Genomic DNA, 22,088 nt, shown 5'->3' with positions numbered 1-22,088 from the left:
GCTGTTTAGTGTAACCCATTATTTAAAACCATTTGGTAGAGCAGGCAGTTAAAGGGTTAAGTCAGTTTAACATAATATAAGTTCAATAGACTCAAAGTTTATTTGACTTAGCTTAAATATTTAAGGCAACCAGAAGTTTAAGTGTGTATACCCTAACAAAAATGTATGCAATTTTAATTTTTCTATAATAATATTTCATGTGTTTTTAGAGTTGTATTTGATTAGAGAATCAATTCACTCATCATGCACTTTGAACGTGTCAGTTATTTAGAATAGCCCTTCTTTTTAGTGTCTTCTGTCAATTTTAGAATAAATTCGAACGGCTAGTTTTTAAATTCTTCTGATGCACTGTGACGTCAGCACTTTCAGAACACGTTCTAATGGAATTAACATTTAGGTGTTCATTAGCGATGAAACGAGATCACCGCTGTTTTAAAGCCTAATGGACGGGCTGATATTCAATTACAGAACACTAAACAGTTACAGCAACTCAACTCCTGTAGATAACTCCATGAGTCTACTGACGAGAGTTACTCTCGCCTTGAAACTAAAACCGACTAAGGAGCTTCAATTTTAAGCATCTCTTGAAAAAATAAGTTGACTTATATTATAGTCTAATTACATGTATATTGTGTTTAGTTTAAATCTAATGATGAAAAACTAATTTACACAGCTGCTCGTGCCAAGTGTTTTCTGCTTTTCAATTAATTTATAGGCCTATTGAATTTATTCACCATAAGAAAGACGTGCAGAAAAGGCAGGTATTACGATATTGCTGATATCCACTGGATAAAGGAGGCAAAACAAGTGTTTGGATGAAACGAGCTAATTTCACAAGTAATTCAACACGTAACAGATCTAATGACAAGACAGAATAATCACGCAGATACCTATCAACAGTAGCGCTACAATATGAATGATAATGGCTGCATTGATATGTTAAGCGTGTGTACCTCGGCCCGTCCAATAAACTCGCTCAAAAGCCCGAGCTAATATTGGCCCGAACACGTTAAATGTGTAAATATTTCTCCTTCGGGTAGCCTATCTGTCTCTATCACCCCATGCGATCTTCCCCCTCAAATGATGCATTAGATGCATTGAATGTATTTGTTGTGGCGGTTTGAAAAGGCGGCGATAATCTGGGGGAGAGAGATAAGAAACACCAATTTATTCAGCGCCACTTTGGACCCTGTTTCCAGCCTCGCTCGGTCCTGACACCTCCAGCGGTAAGCTGATAACGATTAGGCCATTTATTATCTTCACAAAGAACAAAGATTGCCTCACGCCGATGAAATATTACCCCCGGTAATAATCGGAAAGAGAAGGCCCTGGCATCTGATGCATGCATATATAAATAATAACTTTAAAGCACTTCGAAAAAAAAGTAATAAAATGATTAGGGGGAAAATGTAGAAAACTATTCGAAATAAAAATAAACATACCAAATAATAATAATAATATTCATAATAATAATAATAATAATAATAATAATGTGTGTTTTTAATTTAATTTATTGTCCAGACTACACATTAAAAATGAGTTGAAACAACACAAACCTTAAGCTTTTTTGGGGGGGGGGGGGTCAACTTATTTTTTTATGTTCAATCCACTTAAATTTGTAAACAAGAACGATTAACTGAATCGATTTGTGTTAGGACAACATGATTGCACTGTAAACATTTCTTTACATTTTTAAGCTGGATCAAATTAACCTTATGAGTCCATTGAACTTATATTATGGTTAAACTGACTTAAATCAGCTCGCTTAACTTACAAAATTAAGTTAGAACATGATTAACTTAGTTTAATAAGTTACAATGACTTAAAAACATATGCTGTCAGGACTAATTGATCATATAATTTCTATTTCTACAATGTGTGTAACGAAGCTTTTTTTTTAAAGTGTACGCCTAGAAACCGATAATAAAATAAACGCATTATAATAAGAATGGATGTCTTTCACTATAAATATTAAGGCATAAGAGCTGTTTTTCTGAATAAATGAGTCGGATTCTGGAGCACACTTTACTCTGACGCAGTGAGAACTCAGACAAGAGACAGCTATGCACGGCTCTGCTGCGCCTTTGATGGACAACGTGAAATGGAAATGTCACCGTGTCTGCCACAGTCTGCGCTGCTGGAAGGGAGCAGGCGAGCTTAGCAGTCGCCTTTATTAGTCTAAAGTAGTTTTTTTTTAATGCGTCGGAGATGCAAGCTCGAGACTGATAAGCGCTTATCTCGCTCGCATCATGAGTGAGCATCTCGCATCAAGCTCCTGTAAGCCCAGCACCTACTGCTCTTAACGCTTTAACATGACAATGGATGCATTAATACGAGCTTTAATAAATCCGCACACGCTAAATCCATTTAGCCTATAGCTTTAAGATAAAAATATTGTTGTTTTATTTTGTTATTTTAAATAATATTAATAATAATAATATTAATAATAATAATAATTTTTCCATTACTGTGTTGCAGCTGGAATTAAGGGCATCCGCTGTGTAAAGCATATGTTGGATAAGATGTTGGTTCATTCCGCTGTGGTGATCGCTGATAAATAAAGGGACTAAGCCGAAGGAAGAAATAAAGAAAGAATAATAACAATAATAATTTTCCCACTGGGTTTCAGCTGGAAGCGCATCCGTTGTGTAAAACATGTGCTGGATAAGTTGGCGGTTCATTCGGCTGTGGCGACCCCTGATGAATAAAGGGACTAAACAGAAGGAAGAAAGAAAGAATGACGATGATAATAATAATAATAATATTTAATTTGAGATAAATGCAAATAATAAAATAAAATTCAATGTATTTGATAGTATTTTGTTTTAAATGTCGGGAGTTTTTTTTAAGGCATCTTGTTTTTGAATCTGAAAAACTTGTCAGTGACTCCTTTAACTTTTAATGAGTAATTATTATATAATTAATAAATTTAAGGGTCAAACATGGTTTGTTTGTAAACACAAAGGTTTAATGAGGCGGGCATTTTGTATCAATGCAATGTAAACAATTTAAGCAGAACATCCAGAGATGTTTCCACATAAACATTAGCCTTGACTTGTTGTGTATTCGCTCGTGTCCTGTCAGAATGCTTGTAGTAAGATGTGATTAAGCTGGCTGTAGGAAAAGACATCCTAACTCATGTCATGACATTACGATAGCACTGATAACTCAAGCACTCAAACAAGCAACTGATGAACACAATACAGAACGATTATTCTTGTCGAAAGTCGCCGGAAACTCAGTGAGTAGCCAAACACTTTTCTCCCTTTTAATCTGATATTCCATTCTTATTGAAAGTGCAAGACAAAGGTGAAGCCAGGATTTTGCAGAATTTCGATTTTTATCATTGGCTAATCCTGTAGGCCCGTTATTTTCAACATGATGGTCGCGACCAACTCCGATGTGACTGGCTCGAATCCTTCAGCGCTCGTGCTCTCTTGAATGGAAACAAAACAATAGCTGGCATTGGACATTGTTATTTGGATCATTCCATATAATGCAATTAATTCTGTCAGAGTTCACTCCTCTCGCGCTCTCATTGTGCGCGTGCACTCTTGGGGGAACCCGGGCGCGAGCGGCTGGAGCTGCACCTGCCCTGCCTGAGCCGCTGCACGCGAGCCCGCGGTCTCGTGCCAGAGATTTGCCGAGGCTTTGCATGTTTTAAAAGTTGGTGTTATGTGGGAGAGAGTTAAAACTGGCTGGGTTGGGGGGAAGGCAAGGTCGACCGCAACGTCCCAAGACTCCCAACATATTATAGAGAAGATCAAGGAAGGAAAAGAATTCATTAAGACGGGAAGCCTAAAGGCGTCTCTTATTAAGAGTGAAGATTTACATATTCACAACATTCACATCTGCAACATCGCAGTGATCAATTGAGAAAAGCAACACTTAATAGGCAAATCACGCTTCGTTATGTGAAAATGCTGGGGTAAGCTTTTATATTGATTCATGGCAAGCAAAAAACACCCTTACAAAAATTGACTCTAAATAGTAATGCTGCAAAACCATGCTTAATTTAATTTAACCTAGTTACACCGCCATGGTGTGCTATTTGTAGAACTTTAAATGGAAATCAATGCGCCAAAAACAACCTAGCAAACAATTTTTGTGTTTAATAGACGTTTAATAGACATATAAACGTAGACAGCACGGCTATAACAAGGCTAAACATGGGCTTTCAGACATCTAAGAATAGCCCAAAACTAGACTAGTCGTCAAATTAGACAGACTTTATGTGTAGTCATTAATTTCTGTTTATTTGACGACTAGTTTTGACCTATTCTTAGACGTCTATTTTCACTGGCCGCCCAAAGTTTTAGCCAAGACGACTATGTTTAGACGTCTATTGGACATATTTTATAAAACAAACAGTCCATACTGGGTAATGATTCCTGGCAATCCTAAAATACCCCTACAAAAATGAACTCTAATCCTGCAAAACCAAAGTTATTTATAGTTTTGCAGTATAACCTTAGTTATACCACTATGGTGTGCTATTTGTATACAGAACTGTGGTTCAAATGGAGGTTAATGCTCCAAAAAACATCCAAGCAAACAATTTTGTATTTAAAAGACGTCTAATAGACATCTAAACGTAGACGGCTAAAAGCTGGCTAAACCTGTCGTCAAATATACCGATTAGACAGACTTTAAATGTGTAGTCATTCGTTTTTGTTTATTTGATGACTAGTCTAGATTTGGCCTATTCTTAGACGTCTATTAGTTATTCACGGACAGCCCAAATCTAGACTTGTTTTAGCCAAAACGACTGGACGTCTATTGGACATCTATTACACATCTTTTCAAAATTATTTCTGACAATACTGAATACTCCTACAAAAATCTACTCTAAATAGTTAATGCTGCAAAACTATGGTTAATTTATGTTTTTGCAAACCTAACCTTAGTTTTACCATGGTGTGGTATTTGTAGAATAAGTGTGGCTGAAATGGAAGTCAACGCGCCACAAAAAACACATGATTTCTACAATTATACTATCAAAAAACATGGTTAATTGTTTTAAGTGTATATCTACACAATCCTGGCAATCACAAAAAAGTACGTCTGCCAAAACCACTAAGAGCGCAAATCAAATACATGCAAATCAATGGATTTGTAGGCTACAATGCATTGTTTGCTTACGTGAAGACCAGAATTGAAGTGCTATGCGCACTGCCCTTAGCGACTGGGTCTTGTTTCATAATTATACGAGTGAGAACACCACACATAACAGCTTTAGCACAGCTTTTAACCATCAAAGCGCGACCCGGAAGACCAGATTGGCTGACGCACGGCTACGTTGCAGCAGCAGCAGCCCTACTTTGTGCCTCAAGTTTCCAACGAGAGAGAGAGGGAGAGAGCGAGAGAAAGACAAGATAGAGTACGAGGTGTCAGACACTACACCACACCGTAAGTCACTGAAGAAAGATCCTCATTCTGGAAAGACGCTCGACTGTCTGGAAAGGTTGGCATCGCCCGCTAGAAGACTGCGCCCGGAGCCTCAGCGCTTCTCAAAGCACAACGAATCACCGCTGCTCTTCCCAAAAAAAAAATAAGACTGTGCCACACGGAATTGGCCCCAGGACACATTTCCCTGCGAAATGTCAAGAGGAGAGAACCTAATCATAAACACTGGTAAGATGCGTTTTGCTTTGACTATATCATTCGACACAGCGAGCGTGAAGTCGAGTAATGCGAAGAGATTATTCACGCGTTTTAGTGAGACATTTATAAGGAGAACTGTTAGTCCAGAATTGGTTAATTATCATTATGTTTTGGGGTGCATTTTTAGTCTATTTAAAGCATAAACAATGTTTATTTTGATTGCATTTTAAATGGTTTAAAAACCAAAGAAAAATGCACTTTTGTTTCGCTAAATAATAATATTAAAATTATTACTAATGATGAATTAATATAATACACAGCATTGTTAGTATTGTGATTCGTTGTGTTATAAAATCCGTTATACTTCTGCAGGTATTTTTGGGTTATGGCTAAAATAATTAATGTCTAAAACTGGATTACGCGTTTTTCGTAAACCTCAAAGACGCAATCGCATGTGCCAAAATAGCCTGTTAATATATTTTTTATTAATAATAAATTATTCAACTTATTTTACATACATGAAAAGAGACCTCTTCTATTAGACCTGCATGTGTTAAAACGAAATGCCAAAATAAAGAAAACAAAATGCAATTCAACATATATAGGCAATTCAAAAACAATATACAGATTTGTTAATGAAACGAATTAACAGTGTATTTATCAATACACAGGATGAACGCCACAGAATATTTTAGAGATGCATGTGTTATACATATCATTTGCGTGATTTAACAGATCAATTAATCTCGTATTTTGCGCCAGCATTTCAATGGGCATAACGACATAATGTTTTCTTCTAGAATGATTACAAATGTGAAAGCGAATGCGATGTGATTGAGTTGAGGAATTAGCTTTCTCTGGAATGCCCCCAAGGACGCCTGCATTAGCCCACCTGTGCTGTTTATTTAAATCATTGACTCCAAGAGCTGTCAGCCACAAAAGGAGGGCGGGCGCGCTGTCATCACCCATCAGATTTATGACTGCCACAGAATCATTTTCTGACTAAACTAACGCCATCATCACTCAGAACAAGAACTTCACGAGTCGCACAAGACAAGTTATAATAAATGCTCGACTGCGAACGCATGCACAAAACGTGAGACCGACTATTGCCGCAAAATAATGTGGATTGTTGTTTGAAATGAAAAGCGGGTGAGATGCTTTTCTTTCAATCCCTGTTATCCATGCTTCAGCAGAGGACAGGAGGCTTGTGACTGCCTGTGCTTGTGTCTGCCCCCGAGTGCCCTGTCACAATCTAATTACCCGTGAGTAAAGGACAATACCGCTTCAGCTGGTCTGTGTCATTCCCCCTATATCCCAGTGCCTGCTTATCTTCACAAACCCTTCTGCGGCGCTCTCTGCCCCCTCCTGCCCTCTTTTAACCCCGCGGAGAATGATAAATGCGCGGTGAGGGAACGAACGGGCAAAGCCATTTCACGGCACCTGTTAATTAAGGGAATGATTGCCTCCATTTTCGCTGAGCTCGTTTCTAGCGTATACTCCATTATTTTTGAAGCAATTAATTGAAAGCAAACGTGACATCACAACGAACGTGATGTCATCGTCGTCGTCACACAGTAGACCACGCAGTTACATAAGAAATAAAGTCTGCATATATTTATGCAAGGCGTTTTAAAGACTAGCGACTGAGACTGAGTTAGAGTCCTCGGTTGGGTCAGCCACTTCAGCAACACCCCAAGCATTCAATGCCAAGCCCTTAAAAGGACAGTGTCTTTTGTTCTAACATCGAGAGCACCGGGATTACCACAGGTATTTAGTTCAGGTATTCTCTAAGAATATTTAGCCCTAGGTGAGCTGAACCAAGAGCAGTCATTAGCGCTAAAACTGGCTCTGATGGGAATGGCCAACACGCACACGCACACGCACACACACGCACGCACACACGCACACACACACACACACACACACACACACACACATTATAATAAATGTAATGTCATGTTTACAACAAATCCGCCAATGATGCTGCATATTGGCGGCGTAGATACACTAAAATATTTCTAATGTAGCCTGTAAGACTTTAGAGAATTTTACACAGAAATCACAAAGATAAATACATGTTTAAATTGTCTTATAACATAATTTAAATAATATTTTATCGTTTATTTTAAACATTATAAGAGACGAGGTGGGTCAAATGCATTTTACTCTAAATAAAATTGGAGCAGCCTCAAACCGTAAAGATTATAGTGAGCATAGCACTGAAGCTGTTTTAACATTTACTTTTAGCGAAGGCTACTTTATTAAGGAAATTTATATCAACTCCAATGAATGTCTTGCACCTTTTTGACGCAAAACTGTGTAAAACGCATCACTGCACAGCAAAACCAAGCGTCATATTATCCTGTACATTCTTATTTGTTGGCTTCAGGCTGCCAGGGCTCTTTGTGCTGTGTAGGGCCCCTGGCCAGATTCCAGTGTGTTAAAAAGGGATTTACGCATCTGATATTGTCACACAATAAGGACAAATAGCCCGTTTGAGGATCTTTATACAACCAACGTTGACAGAGGTTCTGCGGTTTAAGTGCTCAGTGTTGCATTTGTGCTTAAATTGATTATCTGCTCTTCAACCCTCACTGAAATAAAATCTTTTGATGCAAATGAGTATGTGTTTAGATAAAAAGAAACAACGCCCAGAACTAAAGCCTAGAATTTATATGGCACTGTAGATGTGGATGGTTATGAAAAAAGTTTTTGTAGCTTATAGATACTGTGACGTCGAGTCACGGCGTCAGAGTGGCGGCCGGTAGGGGCTCTAAACTCGCGCTCCAATTATTGCCTGTAGCCTAAGTCGTTATTGTTTTAGAGTAGAGCATATGGATTAAAATCAATGCTTTTAAATATTAATATTATGGTAAATATTATCAGAAAGACACATCACCATTATTTCAAGGTTAAAATCTACAAAAAAAGTGTTAAAACACCATTTATTATTTGCACAACTGGTTTATTAACTGGTTTATTATAATAAATCTTGACAGATAGAAATGAACTATGCTGTGCACTGTGGTAGTCAACTCTCTCTTGTGGTATCTTTGATTGATCCAACCAGACAAGCTAGTTAAATGAATAATTAATTACCGCAAAGCGTTGGTACAAGCAGTTAGAGGCAGAAAGGTGAGAGGCAGCAATACAAAGTGGGTATATTCACGATGTAGAAATGTTTAGAAATACACAAGAGGATTTTATGTTAAATGAGTGCTTATTTGAAATAGATTATTTGAATTGGAGCTTATATCGCATGGAATTAGTAGGCAACTTGATTTAACAAATGTTAAATGCGTGGAAAAGAAAAAACAGCCCTTTTTAAATTAAATTGATTTAGAAAATGTACTGTTGATGGGTGCAAACAGTAACAATTTATTAAACCCTGTATGCAAATGAGGTCTTCGGCTGACTAACCTGGATCCACAGTTTATCTAAACGCTTATCAAGCTAATTGGCGACGTTCTGTCTTTCTGCCTGCGGTGGGCGAGCCTGCTGCTTGTTTTGCCACAAGATAATTGTACGCAAGAATCAACGAAGCTGCCCTAATGGCCACCAATTGGCTCTATTTGGACCAGCCCATGCGACCTGTCGGCACCACCAAGAGACGGGCTCGCTATTAATATGTAAAGTGACGTTTGATCGCTTGAAACGGCATACAAAGACAGTGTTTTCACAAGAAGAATGTGGTGACAACTAATTTAAAACTATTAGACGCTCAAGAACAATAGCCCCCAATTTAGAGACCGTAAAATACTCCTCCCCAATTAATGCCTGAGGTGCTAGGAATTGTGTTTGTTTGCATTAGGCTCATATCTCATGTGACACTTCAGTGTTACAGGTTTTGTTGTTTTAAGCAAATGTTAATGGTCAGGGAACAGCTCGTAATCACAATATATATTTAAAACAAAGGATTATTATGAATGCAACAGGCCAACTCGTTATTCATTAATAGAGATTTAAATTGCACTTGAATAAATTTCTGCATGAATAAAATTAGGCCAAATATAATTCTGCAAGTCTATAATTATACCATTCACATCGTTTAAATTAGTATATAAAAATATATATTTTTAAATAAATTGCATTAGGCTGCAACTTAGATTCCAGGCTATTCTGTTAGCATATGAGTAAAAAGACATCATTACACCATCAACATGAAGCTCTAAAAAGGGTAAAAAGATCTCAATAAATTGCTGCGCTGAATGATGAGTCTCTCAGCTCTGAATGTGGAGCAGTAGGCCGACAGTCGCCGTGGCATTTCGGAAAGCATGCTGTCCAAGCCAATGGCAGTCAGCGCGCTCTGCTATTGGTTCCCGGAGCGCTCACTGCCAGCTCGTGTCCCCGCCCATGTTCGTAAGATATGGAATCTACTGGCGCCAGTTCCGACAGTACACAGGCACAATTCATTAATGAGACTTCTCTCCGCTTCAGACAGACGCAGGGTTTTCGGGAGACTTTAACAATCGGGCTGTGGACAATTTAAACCAGTGGCGAATTACGAACGTCAGCAGGCATCTTGAGGATTAACATTCTTTGCGCAGGACTAACACGGGGGAAAATAAACGCAGGATTGGAGTGCTGAAATGCAACTTTGCGCCGTGAGTACTTCCCGATAGTTATTTGAAATTGCGAAAATAAAACAGTTTATTTGACGGACTACAAAGAATTATTTAGCCTATACAAACTTATTCATCGTCGTGCGAATTAAGATCTATCTTGCATTGTGTTTAACGTCAACACTGAGATGCTTCTATCTGTTATTCTCTTACAGGTGTCCCTGGCCACCCTTGAATGCAAAGAAGCAGGACCTCTACACTCCTCCAAAAATAAAGGCATGCTCAGAAAGTAAATAAAGCATCGCCACCTGAAGCATTAAGCTAACGACAGACATTTTAATAAGCTAACGGACTATATTCGGCTCTGTAGTGTCACGTAAACTTTTCCAAACATTTTCTAAGCGCGGACACTTCAGAGATGGAGGTTGCGGCCGATCAGTCTCGATGGATGGCCCACCATCATGCGGTACTCAATGGCCAGCACCCTGAGTCACATCATCACGGGCTTACACACAATTACATGGAGCCCATGGCCCCGCTTCTGCCCCCGGACGAGGTGGATGTGTTCTTGAATCACTTGGACTCGCAGGGGAACCCTTACTACTCCAACTCTCGGGCCAGAGTATCGTACGGACAAGCGCACGGTAGGATTCATTTTACGTCAAATATAAGCTATCTTTTAAGGGCTACATAGAATTTTTGGATGACAATTTTTATTAAGAGTAACTATATATTTCTTGTGGATATTGTAATTTCCAGGACATATTTTAGTCACACTTTCATTATGAATCGAAATGTCTTATCAATTATAGGCCTACTGATGTTGATTTAATACCGAGTAGCCAAATGTGAATTTCTGTGTGAAGGTGTTTGAAATAAGATTGTTATTGCTAAATTATTTATTATTTATATTTAGATGTGTGATATGAACAGTTCACTATAAATTTATGGTTATTTTTGTGGTAAAATAAATATATTTTTGAATACTGTTTTTGTTGTGTTTAAAAGTTTAGTAAACTTAACAAACGAACAAACAAACTTAAACAAACAACCTTGTTGACATCGTTTATTCTAATTTTTGGGGCGTTTACGATTCATTTTAGTGCAGCCATGTTGTGTCTTGTAAAAACTGGATTATTTGCGCTGTTAGCTTTTACGAACCGTATTGCGCGGCCTAGACTGGACTGTCCTGTGGCTGAGACGCCTGGATGTTTAACCACAAATATGCAAATTTAATTATTTGATATTGTTGTTGATGTTGTTTGGCACAAAATATAATGCGCATAGCGTGTGTGCCTGGAAGTTACCAAGTAGCCGAGCAAAAGGATGACAAAGATGCGTTTAAAATGTTAGATATCAGATTTCTTCGCAGCGGTGCGAACTGTCATCTCCAAGAGGTGCGTGTTGAAATGTAAAGATAAGATGAAAAAGAAAATGTCCCGCGAATGACTTGATGAGGAAAGGGAAGTTCGTGTCAGGGAGAGAGAGAGGGGGGATCAAGGCACTTCCCGGATGCCAAATCAAAACGAAAAATTCCTGATGAACTTCTTAGTTCAAGTGTCTAATTTGTGCGAAGAACAAGCTGTGGGTGAGAATGCTTTGTTAAGTTGTCGTGTTTCGCTGTCGTACGGACAATTTAGCTCTTTGGAGTAAATGCGTTATCATAGCCAAAATCCCGTCGAAGAAAAAAAATATTTTTAGCGAACAGTTTGGACAAACGCCGGACTCAAAGGCATATCGACAAATGCGATTTTGTTCGTGTTGCGTAGCTAATTGGTGTTTGAGAAACTTTTATCTCAATGTCAAGGTTGTATTGTTCGAGTACGGAGTCAACAGGTGAGAGTCTTTGAAACAAACTGTGTTGGTTTGTTTGCTCACAATTGTCATTTCGAATTGATCTTTATGTTCGTTTCTGTCTTATATTTCTTAGCTCGTCTCACGGGAAGTCAGGTCTGTCGGCCACACCTCATACACAGTCCCGGTATTCCCTGGCTGGACAGCGGGAAGGCAGCGCTCTCCGCCGCCCACCACAACGCCTGGGCGGTCAGTCACTTCAGCAAGCCCGGCCTGCACCCCGCCAGCGCCGCTTATCCGTGCAGCAGCAGCTCCAGCACGGCTCCAGTTTCCTCCCTAACTTCAGCAGCCCACTCCAGTCCGCATCCCCTTTATAATTTCCCCCCAACCCCACCGAAAGACGTATCCCCAGACCCCGGTCCTTCTTCTCCGACATCCACATCTGCAAGAATGGACGAAAAGGAGTCCATCAAGTACCAAGTGTCCATCACAGATGGCATGAAAATGGAGGGATGTAGCCCTCTTCGGGGAAGCCTGGCTATGAGTGCCCAGACACCCTCCACACATCATCCCATCCCGACCTACCCAACCTACTCCCTGCCCGCGCCACACGACTACGGCGGCGGCCTGTTTCATCCCGGTACCCTCCTCAGCGGATCCGCTTCCAGCTTCACACCTAAATGTAAAAGCAAGACGCGATCGTGCTCAGGTGAGTGTCATTAGCTCTTACTCGATCTTGAAATGAAGTAGGCTTTAAAAATGAATGTTTAGAGAAAGAAAACGAGTGCAAACAAGGATGCGGTGTAGTATTTTTAGGCTAAATAATTTGATTTAGCAAAACACAATGGCATCCCAAGTGGTTTATTTTCCATATTTTTTTTCCCTCTCAGACATAATGTCTTACTCTGGGTTTCCTTTTTAAAAATATGAGTTCGGCAGCCATTTTAGGAATCTACCCCTAGGCTACTACACCACAATTTTTAAATTATGAAACACGACAAGTTTTTAAACAAACAGCTTTAACAAAACCACAATACGTAATGTAGCTCAAAAGTGGCATCTCCCTTAAAAAAACTAAAATAGTTTTCTTACAGGCAACTGTAACTTGGTGAAATCACCAAAATTGATTATTATTATTATTATTATTATTATTATTATTATTATTATTATTTAATCCTCTAAAAGAAGTAGCAAAGTTGCAACCCGTTAATAGAAGTTCATTGCATCTTTCGACTCTGATAAAAGGAAATTAAAATAGCCTATACATTACAGATATTATAAAGTTAAAAACCGATTATATACGAGATTACAAAACATTTTTTTTATTTAGAGTGCAAGGCTATCGCGTCAACAAATGGTTAAAACAAAACAAATATAAGTAATTAGTGGAGCTGTAGGCCTAATAAACACAGCTTGATAAAAAAAATGAAACGTTTTGACAAGCGTACATAACTTAATTGATTAAATATAAAATATGTAGGTATGTTAAACATTTATATTCACAAAAATTCTACATTATAGCCCTTAAAACGAATTATTTCATTCGGCGGGCTGCTTGCTGCCTCGTGCAGTGTTTTCCTTTAAATTTAGCCTTTATTGCGCTTGAAGCGTTGCGGAGTCACGACGCGCTGGCTCCAGTCATATCCTGTATACCTTCAGCTGAACAAATCACGACACACTCCCCCCCTCCGCCCTACCACGACCCCAATACTAACAAAACCCTGGCGGGACAGGCCTTCACAGGCGACAAGACCCTGCTGTTTGTGTGCTTATTTATGCACGACCTCGGTCTGATGCACTGTTAACGAATAACTTTATTTGGAAGCAATTTCCGTAAAACTTTACAATGCAATTAGACCATAAATGCTTTTTATATTACAATAGAAAGTATTTGTATATGCTTAATTAATTTAATAAATATTAACCTAGACCTACTCAACAAAAAAAATGCAGATATGTGCCATTGTTTTAATTTTTTATGCTATTGTTTATTTATTCAGCCAGCCTATGAATGTGGAAAATGTTATGTGTGGAAAATATAAGTTGCTATGAATGGAAACATTCTGAGATTGAGTGCAAACAATTAAATCAACCCCACAAAGATGGTTGGTATTGAAAGAAAGTCAAAAATAAAAAGAGTGAACAAATTGTGAATAAGTGAAACCCACAACATTCAGAAATTAGGAATTCATTACAGTTTTACCTCTATTTACTTAGCCCATTTAAAGGGCTATTTTCACCTAACCCTCCCAGCCCCAAGTTTCACTACATTCAAAAGTGATACCATGTCAGGCCTGGGCAGAAAAAAAATGACTGAATTACAACACATCACATACACTTCAAAAGAGCGTCCATTGTCCTGGTGGATTCTTTTCTCTGGTCAGGGTGGGACAGCGACTATCTCACATTATAATGCGAATAATAGAAAGGTGCTCAGGGGAGTGAGGAGGAAGAGCATATGAATTAAAACGCAGAGCACTTTCCAGCAGGTTAATGTGCTTGTGATATGACACCAGAGTATGGGACAAGCCTGGACAGCTGGCCGATAAACAGCAGCGAGAACGTAGAAATTATTCACATTTTAATTAGTATATCTTCTCACAGTGTTTTGATAATGTTGTGTTTGCAAAAACGTAATATTTAGTAGCAGATAAATAATGATAAAGCACGTCAAGTCGGCTTTATTGTCAAGTTGGCTTTATTTTATGTAGAGTAGATGCATTGCTTTACAAAATGCAGCATCCACAAACACGTCTATTTAAAATGTTCTATATCAGGGTTTCTGCAGGTTTCGCCAAGTTCAATTTAAGACTTTTAATGACATCTTTAAGACCATTATGAATGAAATTTCAGACTTATACAGGGCTAAATGGTAAGGATTTTTTTCTAACATCCCCATTGGAAAAGATTTTCACTTTCATTTAATTCTAAAATAATAATAATTTAATAATAAAAATATATCAGGAAGAAAAACATTGAGAACTTGAAAAACAAATGTTATTATAAGGAAAGTAATTAGTAAATAGAGGTTAATATTCAAATTTTTAAATATAAAATTCCTGTTTTTGAGGTGGATTGGTGATTTTATGGGTGTAAGGGTAGCTATACATCAACAAAGGAAAATTAAGACCTTTTAAAATAAAAATTTAAGACCTACAACACAATATTTCAGTGGATTTAAGACCTTTTTAAGACCTAAAATTTAGTTTAAGATGCCGCTGACATGAATAGCTTAATGGTAAGGACTTTTTTCGAACATCCCACATGGAAAAGATTTTCACTTGCCCTATCAAAAATGATTATAATTTAATAAATTTAATGACACAATAATAATAATAATTTAGTACTAAAAATATATCAGCACCAAATACATTGAGAAATTTCAAACAAATGTTATTATAAGCAAAGTAAATAAACCATAATAGTAAATAGAGTTAAAATATCAATTGTAATTGAGATGGATTGTTGGTAATTGTATGGGTGTTGGCCAGATTGAGCAGCTATACATGATCAAAGGAAAATTAAGACCTGTTAAATCAAAGATTAAAGACCTACCACACAACATTTCAGTAGATTTAAGACCTTTTAAAGCCTAAAATTCAATTTTTTTAAGACCCTGCAGATGTGAATAGTGTAACATCCAGATCAGATGCAAAAATCCAATGTGAAAATGTCATGATATTAGCTAATTAACTTGGGAGTTGTTTTTCTATGGCCAGAACGTGCCTTTCCGTGACCCTGTGTTCCTGTATTGCATCAGAGTGTGAACCTCTTAATTATATAAATTTCCCTTTGCTTTTCCTCCACTTGAATTCTGCACAGAGGGGCGTGAATGTGTGAACTGTGGAGCCACCTCCACCCCGCTGTGGCGGCGGGATGGAACGGGCCACTACCTCTGCAACGCGTGCGGCCTGTACCACAAGATGAACGGCCAGAACAGACCCCTTATCAAGCCGAAGCGCAGACTGGTGAGTAGATGAGTACTTTCGGTTCCCCCATACACACGTGAGAAAGAGGGCTAAATAGGAGCACGAAGCAGAACACAATTCCAGGAAAGTTATATTTTCCCTATAATCTTCCTGGAATTGTTTGTCGCCCTCACCCCCTGGTGATCCCCTACTTTGCCTGTTACAATACTGCTACTATTGCCATTGTTCCCGCTATCATTATTGCTTCTACTTCTGATACTGTCACTGATACCAATGCCCATGCCGGTACAATTATCACCACTCCACAATGAGAGAAGGAAAAATTGCTGCAATATTGCCTGGACGCATCTGTTTGGATCTGGCTGAGGGGTGTTTAGAAAGCCACATGCCATTGGTTTTTGCTTTGTGTGGTTGGCTTATACCATTCTGGTTCCATTTTGAAATCACTGCCAGCATTATCTCGCTTAATCTCGAAGTGATGAGATGTTTAAAAGCAGATTTTGGTTTGTTTGATTTTGGATTTCGTTTTATCTTAATGACTTTTTGCACTGAGATGATCGATAAAAAGACAACAAAAGCAAAGTTTTGAGATTATTTATCTGGAGGAATCAGTAAGCAAGATGTGTGAAGAGTCAAACCCGATTATGCTCCGGTTATTAATCTGCTATTGTTCCACGGTTCACGAACATGCTGTAAAAGAAGGCTCCTTTATTCATTTATTCAAATATAAATATCTTGTTGTAATAAAAAAGTATCCCTGAGCAGGGTTGACAGCTTTTCCAGCATCGGGATCCTATAAAAAACATGACTTTTCAAAGAATACAGGAAGGATATTTTCCCAAAACCAAAGCTTTTCTATCAACGTAATCTTATTTTATCCTTTAGTGGCTGAAACTCTATAGTCTCTTTCCTTTGCTATTGAGTCACCCTTTCAGAAAGTGATGTAATATTATCGTGGAGATTCATTTAGAGACACAACAAGCGGTTTAATTGAGTGAGACTGTCTTTTTCTATCAGCCATGTGTCATAATTGAATTTTCCCTTGGCTAAGTGACCGTCAAGAGTGTAAATATAAACGTCTCAGAGGGAATCTTGTTGTAAAAGAGACACATACTCGGCAGGAGATGATGAACCGAGTTACATATTCAAAAAGGAATTAAATTATGGAGATTGTAAGAATGTTGTGCTGATCATTATTTTTAGCAGCAACACCACCCCCCCTATCTTTTTTTTTTTGCATTTCTCTAGCTATATGTTCTCATAATAAAGGGCCACAGGGTTTTCCATGGAGTCAGTGTGCTGGCCCATGCTTTTGCATTTTGGGTTGAAGTGTTTTCAGAGCGCTGTTCAAAGGCCATCCAGTTGTTTCCTATCCGGATATCTGCCCGGGCCCGATAAGGAAGCCAGGCTCCCGGGTGTTTCCGTCTTCAACAAACCCGGCTGAATTTTCTCTGGCCCCGGCAGGCCCGAATGACATCTACTGTAAAGCGATTATCAGAGCACTATGTGTGAAGGGGCTGGGGCAGGGATTGGAAAATAAATGGATTTATACTCTTTGCTCTCTTGTTTGTCATGCTCGACTGGCACTGAGTTGACGCATCGGAATGTGTGTGTGTGTTTTTGTTGTCGTCCGCGTTTTGTTTCATTTTATTCAACGCGGCATTTTGTTTTATCCAGCACAAAACGCAATAGGAATTAATATGTAAATCGTTAATAAACACAAAGTGCAAACGCTATACGTGTTGGACTGCAGGGGAGTTGCGCTGTACGCCTATAAATGTTTCTCATTATGTGTGAAAGATTGATCCGCAATGGACAAAAAAGCGAACAGAGGATTGATGACCCGGCTTTTGCAGTCGCCCCGCCCACCGAAAGCGTTTGATTCGTGGCATGAAGGGGAGCAGTGTATCGAAACGTTATAAATTAATGATCTGTCTAATGCATTTACTGAAATATGGCAGAATTTATTAGATGAAGGTCAGGGGAAAACGAATTTCAACGGACACAGTTTTTTTCTAATCAAGGCACAAATTGGAAAATTGAATTTAGCGTGTTTAAATGCACAGAATGGGCTATATTTAATTAGGCCAAACGCGGAGGCGACTCCACTGTAAGAGATTTCATATGTAGCCTACAAGGCTGCACTCGCTTTAATGTTATTTGGGGATAGTTTTGAAACGCTGTGCAGAGTGAACATAGCATGAATGAGTCATAATATTCGTCATTCCCCATCAGATTTTTATCCTGAATGTATTTACCCCAAGCATAAGCATATGTGTAATCACTTTTTGATATTACAAATAGCTTATATTATAATAAATAGTTTATATTTGATATTAAAGGTTTATGCGTATTTTATGCAATAAAAAAACTGTAAAAAATCTATTTAATAATAATAATAATAGCCTAATAATAATAATAATTGTATTGTTTTCCAGTGTTGGGTGGTGGCTGGAAGGGAATCCGCTGCGTAAAACATATGCTAGATAAGTTGGCGGCTCATTCCACTGTGGCGACCCCTGATTAATAAAGGGACTGAGCCAAAAATAAAAATGAATGAATAAATGTATTATGCTATTAGGCCAAATGTATTTTTAACTTTACGCAATAATCAGAAAAACCGGTTTTCAGAACACTGTAAAAATGCTGGGTTCAACTCAGTCGATTTGTGTTGGGACAACATGAAGGAATTAAGTTAACTTTTCCACAATAAATAAATAAATCAATAAATAATTGTGCTGTTTCAGCTTAATTTAAATTAATATACAGCAAATGTCTTTTTTTTTGAGAGTGGGAAATAGAAATGTTTAGGCTATTCACATGATCATGAGGTTGTTCTTTAATAAAAAGTCTATAAAATGTAGTTATGGATGAAATGATGCTTTAATTTAGTGCACAAATATTTAGAATACTCTATTTTCTTGTCTACAGTCTGCGGCGAGGCGAGCTGGCACCTGCTGCGCGAACTGCCAGACAACCACGACCACCCTGTGGCGGCGCAACGGGAACGGTGACCCGGTGTGCAACGCCTGCGGGCTCTACTACAAACTCCACAACGTGAGTATTAAGAGTCGCAAACACTGAAAGTGACAGCGAAGTGGTCAAGTGGGCGGACAGCTTGTATCGATTGAAGAGAGGGACGAGCGAGGCCGGGGACGCAAAGCCGGCTTTCCCTGTCAGACAGAGCCCGTTGACCGTTTTCTTTTTAGATTAATCCAGCTTTGTTTCAAAGGAGGGCGTTATTCCCCGGAGGGACGGCAGGGCGGGTCTGCCATTCAAGATACGGCGTCAGTTATAGGCTATCAATTCGGAGTTGTCTGAAACTAGCCTTTTTAATGTTAAGCTTGGCTGCGATCTATTTAGCAGACGAATAAATACATTTCACCTTAATGAAACAAGCGAAACAAAGAAGGGAAGAGGGAGAAAACGGAATTGCGTGACAGCTGAGCTGCTGAATTGCTTCCCCCCTTAAGTCTAGTTTTCGTTTGAAATGAAACCCTAAAACCTTTATAAAGACTACATTAAACACTTTGATGTGCATTTTATACGTCTACATAAACGGACTCTAAATAATGTTGGGACGTTATAAGCAAACGTTTGGTGAAATATAGACTACCGATGGGGTTGTCCATATTTCACCAAACGTTAAGTTGTAACAACCCAACAATATTTAGAGTCCATTTGGGTTCATTCTTTCAATTAAATTGAACTTGAATTCAATTTTAACCCAAAGTTTGGGTTTGTCCATATTTGGCCCAATGATTGGTTACAACAACCCAGCATTTTTTAGTGTAAATAACCGTTTGTAGGGTACCACTTTAGTTAAAGTCACAATTTATCCTATTAACTGGCTTATGACATGTCTAATATTAAATTAACTATTCATTAGTAGTTATAAAATACAACCTTATTCTACATCACTAATCCTACCCAAAACCTAAACCCAACTTTACTAATTATTAATAAGCAGCTAATTAGTACTTTATTTAGCTAGTACAGTTAGTCAATTACTTTTTCATACATTTAATTGTGACTTAAATTAATGTGTATAATATATAATAAAGGTACAATTCTCTCTACTTACAAACTATTAACTAAGACTTTCAGCTCAAACTACTAACTTATTATTATTATTAATAAGCTTATTATTAGTAAGATAGTTTGGTTGAGGTATTGAGTAGGTAGAATAAGCTAAGTAAGAATAAGAATAAATAAGAATAAGTGCTAATAAACAGTACAAGGCAGGTAATACGCCAACAGGTAACAGAGTGAACTGTTACTAAAGTGCCATCTCAAAAATAATGGGGTGGTACCTTTTCAAAAGGTACATTTTTGTTCCCAACAGGTCCTTAAAAGGTACAGATTAATACCTAAAAATTACAAATGGGTACCTTACAGTAACTTAAATGTACAAAACTGAACTTTAAAAGCACAAAAATAAACCTTAAATACACAAAAGTCAACCTTTAAAGTACAAAAGTAATCAATCAAGGTACAAAAGTGTACCCTAAAGGTACTAATGTCCACCAGTATGGTACAAAAGTGTACCTTTTGAAAAGGTACCACCCCAGTGACAAATTTGTACATTTATTTCTGATAGTGTGTTACCGAAATGTATTTATATTTAAATCAATTGATGAAAATACATAAAAAAAGAGAATTTATTTTCTCAAACTTGTAACCTTTGTGTATATTTTGACTTTCCATATTGTTTTCATTCCTCTGTGCTCTTTGCTAACCCATCCTGTCTCTTGCCTTACAGGTCAACAGGCCACTGACCATGAAGAAGGAGGGCATCCAAACACGCAACCGCAAAATGTCCAGCAAGTCCAAGAGGAGTAAACGATCTGGTGAGGGTTTCGAGGAGCTCTCCAAGTGCATGCAGGACAAGACCTCTCCGTTTGGCAGTGCCAGTGCCCTGGCAAGCCACATGCCACACATGGGCCACCTGACACCGTTCAGCCATTCCGGACACATGCTGCCCACACCGACCCCCATTCACCCCTCATTCAGCCACCCGCACCATTCCGGCCGCTCTCCTGCCTGGGCCGAACCACACTGAACAACACAGCATCCCCTCCTCAGGGGCACAGAATAAGCTCCTCCGTATACCCACAATGTCCACCTCTCCCGTCCCGTCAAGAAATCTCCCAACCAGGGAAGCAAAGGGGTTCATGTCGGGTTTGGACACTGCCAAGGAAGGTGTCATCTCATCAACAACCAACTTGTCAACTTGTATAGAGGACGGTTCACTCCTTTAAAAAGCACCTCTCCCTTGTAGACGATGAGTGGACGAGATCGCGGACAGAGCACAGGGAAAGAGAGATGCCTTTGCTTTTAGCCTTTTGTTACATTTTACTGAGTCACTTTGGTACTGAAAGAGAGGACGCAGAATCACTGTGTGGTAGTCAAAATGGCCACCTCAAAACTCTCTGATAAAAGACTCGCTTTAAGCATCAGCGTACATGATGAAGTCGAAGCGAGAGAGACTGAAAGAGAGAAGAAGACCATTAAGTTTATCCCCCCCTAACATGCTGGAATACACCCCAAGCCCCCCTCCTCGGGCATGACTCCCTCTGAACGGACTCTATATGGATACGACATACAAGCAGAGAAGTGTTTATAAAGGTTAATTGTTATTATGGTTATTGTTATTATGATAATTTATTTTCACTCTTTTATCTCTTATTTGGCTTTCCCTCGGAACACATTGTTATATTATAAATATTATTTGATTGTTATTGATTAAACAAACAAACAAAAAAAGAACACTGACCTATCCTAGCCAAGGCGATGTTGCTGAGCTGTACGTTTTTATCATTTTCCATTACACAAATAAAGGAAATAAAAGTTTTAATACTTCATATTTTCCCTGAGTACTTCCTTTGCTAGTATGATATGAAAGACTCTATTCTATTAGTCATTGAAAGAGGCATCAATTTATCAATTGATTGTTCAGCAGAACAAATCGCAACCCTGGCTCATTCTGATTACGTATCCCTATATACATTTTTGGAGACAAGCAAAATACGATCCAGGAGCTACGTTTTTTTCTTTTTGCAGTTTTTGTTTTAGCGAATCCGCCTGAGACCGCTGTGTATGCTTTTTCAGATCTCAAATTTCTCTTGCGAGTGCCATTGGCGGCTTCTGTTCTCATGTAAATGCACTAGAGGCCGCTGTTGACTCATTCTGAAAA

At 38.5% G+C, this 22,088-nt stretch overlaps 1 protein-coding gene across 3 annotated transcripts; it reads left to right on the top strand.

Annotated features, from left to right (window-relative positions):
- Positions 1–5,334: 5,334 nt before the first annotated feature.
- On the top strand, positions 5,335–21,754 carry gata2a (GATA binding protein 2a). 3 transcript variants are annotated; one of them, XM_056468659.1, is made up of 6 exons: positions 5,335–5,634; positions 10,385–10,813; positions 12,100–12,672; positions 15,786–15,931; positions 18,824–18,949; positions 20,655–21,754. In XM_056468659.1, exons 2-6 carry the CDS (start codon positions 10,588–10,590, stop codon positions 20,952–20,954), a joined length of 1,371 nt encoding a protein of 456 aa, XP_056324634.1. In that variant the 5' UTR covers positions 5,335–5,634; positions 10,385–10,587; the 3' UTR covers positions 20,955–21,754. The 3 variants fall into 3 exon arrangements, with proteins under 3 accessions (XP_056324634.1, XP_056324633.1, XP_056324635.1); XM_056468658.1 differs by lacking the exon at positions 5,335–5,634 and adding an exon at positions 10,017–10,211; XM_056468660.1 differs by lacking the exons at positions 5,335–5,634; positions 10,385–10,813 and adding an exon at positions 11,737–12,005.
- The last annotated feature ends 334 nt before the right edge of the window (positions 21,755–22,088 follow it).

The sequence above is a fragment of the Danio aesculapii genome, chromosome 11 (genome assembly GCF_903798145.1).
Source record: "Danio aesculapii chromosome 11, fDanAes4.1, whole genome shotgun sequence".
Classification (NCBI taxonomy): Eukaryota; Metazoa; Chordata; class Actinopteri; order Cypriniformes; family Danionidae; genus Danio; species Danio aesculapii.
The sequence above is the reverse complement of the archived record's forward strand: the minus strand, read 5'-3'. Positions and strand labels throughout refer to the sequence as shown.

Bases quoted from the DNA above. Each gene is read 5' to 3' on its own strand.
- gata2a (XM_056468659.1), top strand. From the start codon at position 10,588: ATGGAGGTTGCGGCCGATCAGTCTCGATGGATGGCCCACCATCATGCG. The intron at 10,814-12,099 runs GTAGGATTCATT...TATATTTCTTAG, and splicing joins ATCGTACGGACAAGCGCACG to CTCGTCTCACGGGAAGTCAG. The intron at 12,673-15,785 runs GTGAGTGTCATT...AATTCTGCACAG, and splicing joins CAAGACGCGATCGTGCTCAG to AGGGGCGTGAATGTGTGAAC.